Source organism: Citrus clementina, unplaced genomic scaffold, assembly GCF_000493195.1.
Source record: "Citrus clementina cultivar Clemenules unplaced genomic scaffold, Citrus_clementina_v1.0 scaffold_1, whole genome shotgun sequence".
NCBI classification, from domain to species: domain Eukaryota; kingdom Viridiplantae; phylum Streptophyta; class Magnoliopsida; order Sapindales; family Rutaceae; genus Citrus; species Citrus x clementina.
In genome coordinates, this window is record NW_006263303.1 from 15,631,228 (window position 1) to 15,634,373 (window position 3,146).

The 3,146-nt window shown below is 39.2% G+C and overlaps 2 protein-coding genes across 2 annotated transcripts; both read left to right on the top strand.

Moving 5' to 3' along the window:
* The first annotated feature begins 630 nt into the window (after nt 1-630).
* On the top strand, nt 631-1,305 carry LOC112095664 (protein FAR1-RELATED SEQUENCE 5-like). The gene has a single exon (XM_024177767.1). The coding sequence runs from the start codon at nt 631-633 to the stop codon at nt 1,303-1,305; it is 675 nt and encodes a 224-aa protein (XP_024033535.1).
* Nucleotides 1,306-1,708: 403 nt separating this feature from the next.
* LOC112095665 (protein FAR1-RELATED SEQUENCE 5-like) lies at nt 1,709-2,885 on the top strand. The gene is made up of 2 exons (XM_024177768.1): nt 1,709-2,652; nt 2,738-2,885. The coding sequence occupies exons 1-2, from the start codon at nt 1,709-1,711 to the stop codon at nt 2,883-2,885; spliced, it is 1,092 nt and encodes a 363-aa protein (XP_024033536.1).
* The last annotated feature ends 261 nt before the right edge of the window (nt 2,886-3,146 follow it).

Consider the following 3,146-nt stretch of genomic DNA (forward strand, 5'->3'; position numbering starts at 1 on the left):
TGTTGACAGCAAGCATGTCTCTTGCTGTCACTCAAATTCAGATAACCGGTTGTGAAATCTGGTTATCCAGATTTTGACAGCAAGCATGTCTTTTGCTGTCACTCGAATCCAGATAACCGGATTTCACAACCGGTTATCCGGTAGTTGACAGCAAGAATGTCTCTTGATGAAAAATTACCACGTTTGGTTGGTTAGGTTTGCAATAAATATGTTGAAAGAAAAACTCACCTTCCCTCCATTAATGAGAGATTATCCTAAGGCTCATGTCCAAGACTTCTTCACAAAAAACACAGTCACTCCAAAACATAGTCCCAAATGCTATGTTCTAAAATCTCGTTCAACATCTATGGTGCCTAGTTTTCAACTTTCCATAAGTTAAGTTTCTCTCCAACAAAGGTATGTGCTGTAATTTAAGTAGTAGATTTGTGCTCCCATAGTTGGTTTCATTAATATTATTATATTAAATTATTAAGATATAGGGTGTGAAATATGTTATTAACAAGGTTTTGGTTGAACAAGGGTTAAATATGAGTAGCCCACATAGTTCCAGCAACCTAGGAATATCCATTGCTCTAAAGGTTGGTTTACAAGCATCGAACGTACTTGGCAGTCATTTCGACTCAGTAGAGAATGCAGAACTGTGGTATAGCAATTATGCCCGAATGTTTGGTTTTGGTGTTAAGGAAAGATGATATACGGCGCGGAAAAAAGTCTGGACGAATCACAATTCGACGTTGGGTTTGTCATTTCGAAGGGGTAAGAGATGAAAGACAATATCAAAACTGCAGTAGGGTGCGAGAACCACGACCTATAACACGAACCGGGTGTCGGGCATCATTTCGAGTGAATTACGATGATTCAGTTGGTAAATACATCGCCAAAGAATTCAGGCCTGAGCACAACCATCATTTGGCTTCTACTAATGAAGTTCATCTCATTCGTTCACATCGAAAGGTTACTGATGCAGAATTTGCACAAGCAAAGGCATTAAGGCATGTTGGTGTGAAGACTTGCCAATTCATGGATTACATGGCTGATCAGGTAGAGGGGCCTCAAAGCCTAAGGTTCACACGCAAAGACATGCAAAACACGCTAGATGCTTCCACTCGTGCCGAGGTTGGAGATTCTGACTCAGACACAACTATAGCATACTTTGCGGCAAAATCTGAACATGACCCTGGGCTTTGCTTTGAGTACATACTAGATGATGAAAATAGACTACGAAATTTGTTTTGGGTTGATTGTGTAGCTCATTATGACTATCACTGTTTTGGTGGATGTGTTGGCATTCGATGCAACGTATAAGACTAATGTATATCATAAACCCCTCGTTACACTTGTCGGAACAAACCATCACTTCAGAACAATGGTCTTCGGTTTTGTTTTGCTCGCTGATGAGACAATTGACTCATACACGTGGCTGCTACAAACTTTTCTATCCACTATGGGCAACCGAATGCCCGTGTCTATAATTACTGATGGTGACAAGGCAATGTTGAAGGCAATAAAGACAATGTTTACCGGGTGCATCCATCGTCTTTGTTGTTGGCATCTTGAGCACAATGCGAAGGCTAATTTGAAGAACGAAGACTTTACGAGAAAATTTCATGATTTGATGTTGACACCTATGACGGTAGCTGAATTTGAAACCCAATGGTTAGCTGTAGTGGCTGAATTCGCACTTGAACATCATGCATGGGTATAGAAAATGTATTCGAAGCGGTGCAATTGGGCGGAAGCTTATCTTAGAGGAACATTCTTTGTTGGTATGCAAAGCACTCAACGAAGTGAAAGTATGAATGCATATCTTAGCCGATTTGTCCAACATAAACTAAAATTGTATGAGTTTGTGCGACAAATCGATCGTGCTCTCCGTAATATTCGTACCACAGAAACATCCAATGAGTTCAAAACCAAATACAGTACTCCTGTCTTAAGAACGCACTTACAGAGCCTGGAGAAACATGCTGCACAATTGTTCCCATTAAGAGTTTTTTTGAAGGTTAGAGATGAGATGCTGCGAGAAGGAGCGGTCATCGAAGTAAAAACTGTCAAAGCTGTCGATGTTGCATTGTACATAGTGACTGAATTTGGGACACCTACAACATGTTGGAATGTTATCCACAATCTACAAGAAAACCACATACAGTGTTCTTGTCAAATGATGGAGTCTGTTGGGCTTCCTTGTAGGCATATGTTTCATGTCTTGAAAGTGGAACAAATTGAAAAGATTCATGACAATATGGTTCTTCGTAGATGGACAAAAAAAGCCAAGGAGCACAATACTTGCAGGACCACAAAACCAGAAGTTGACACCGATGTTTCAGAGGTGGCTAGATTTAGTGCATTGTCTGCAGCCTGCAATAAAATGTGCTACAATGTAGCAAAAAACGTTGAAGCCTATGAAAATGGGTTGGTAGAAATCAATCGGCTAACATTAACTTATGAACAACATGCTGAACAAGACGGTCTCCCAAATAAAAAATTGCGGATGGGAACAAAACTTCGTAATCCTGCAGTTGAAAAAACCAAGGGCGCTATGTCTAAAGGGAAATGTGTAGCAGAAAGCTCTAGAAAGTGTGGAAAATGTCGTCAAGTTGGGCATACAGCACGAACTTGTTCTATTCAAAGGAATGATAGCACCCAACTAAGGTATGTCCCAAGTTCTTTATCATGTGTTTAATTATTGCATTATTGGATATTTCATTGCAAATAACTTTCATGGTATTGATTTTAGTGTCGATGGAAACTGTTTTGCCGCATTCGATTCATTAAGCACCCAGAATCCTGGAGCCTTTGCTGGTGTCAATCCAACATTGTTAGGTCATGCAAGCAACCAATTTTCTAATGTTTTTTATTGGTGGCCCATTAAACAGTGCCATTAAAATGACTCAATATGTATTACCATTTGAATTCCACTATCATGTACCAACATGACAACCAGTTTAATATCAAATGATGAGATGTGAACACTGTTAACATGCATATGTTCATTATAGTTAAATAATGTCTCGGTCAAGAATACATAACCATGTCATTAATTTAAAGATAATTCTCTATTAAAATTGATTTTACAACCATCGTAAGCAAGAAGACAAAAAAAGTCACGGTATTACCTCCCAACACGTTTCAAACAACTTACAACA

Excerpts from the sequence above, each read along its gene's own strand:
- LOC112095664 (XM_024177767.1), top strand. The coding sequence starts at position 631 with ATGCAGAACTGTGGTATAGCAATTATGCCCGAATGTTTGGTTTTGGTG.
- LOC112095665 (XM_024177768.1), top strand. The coding sequence starts at position 1,709 with ATGTATTCGAAGCGGTGCAATTGGGCGGAAGCTTATCTTAGAGGAACA. Across the intron at positions 2,653-2,737 it reads AATGATAGCACCCAACTAAG|TGTCGATGGAAACTGTTTTG; the intron begins GTATGTCCCAAG and ends TATTGATTTTAG.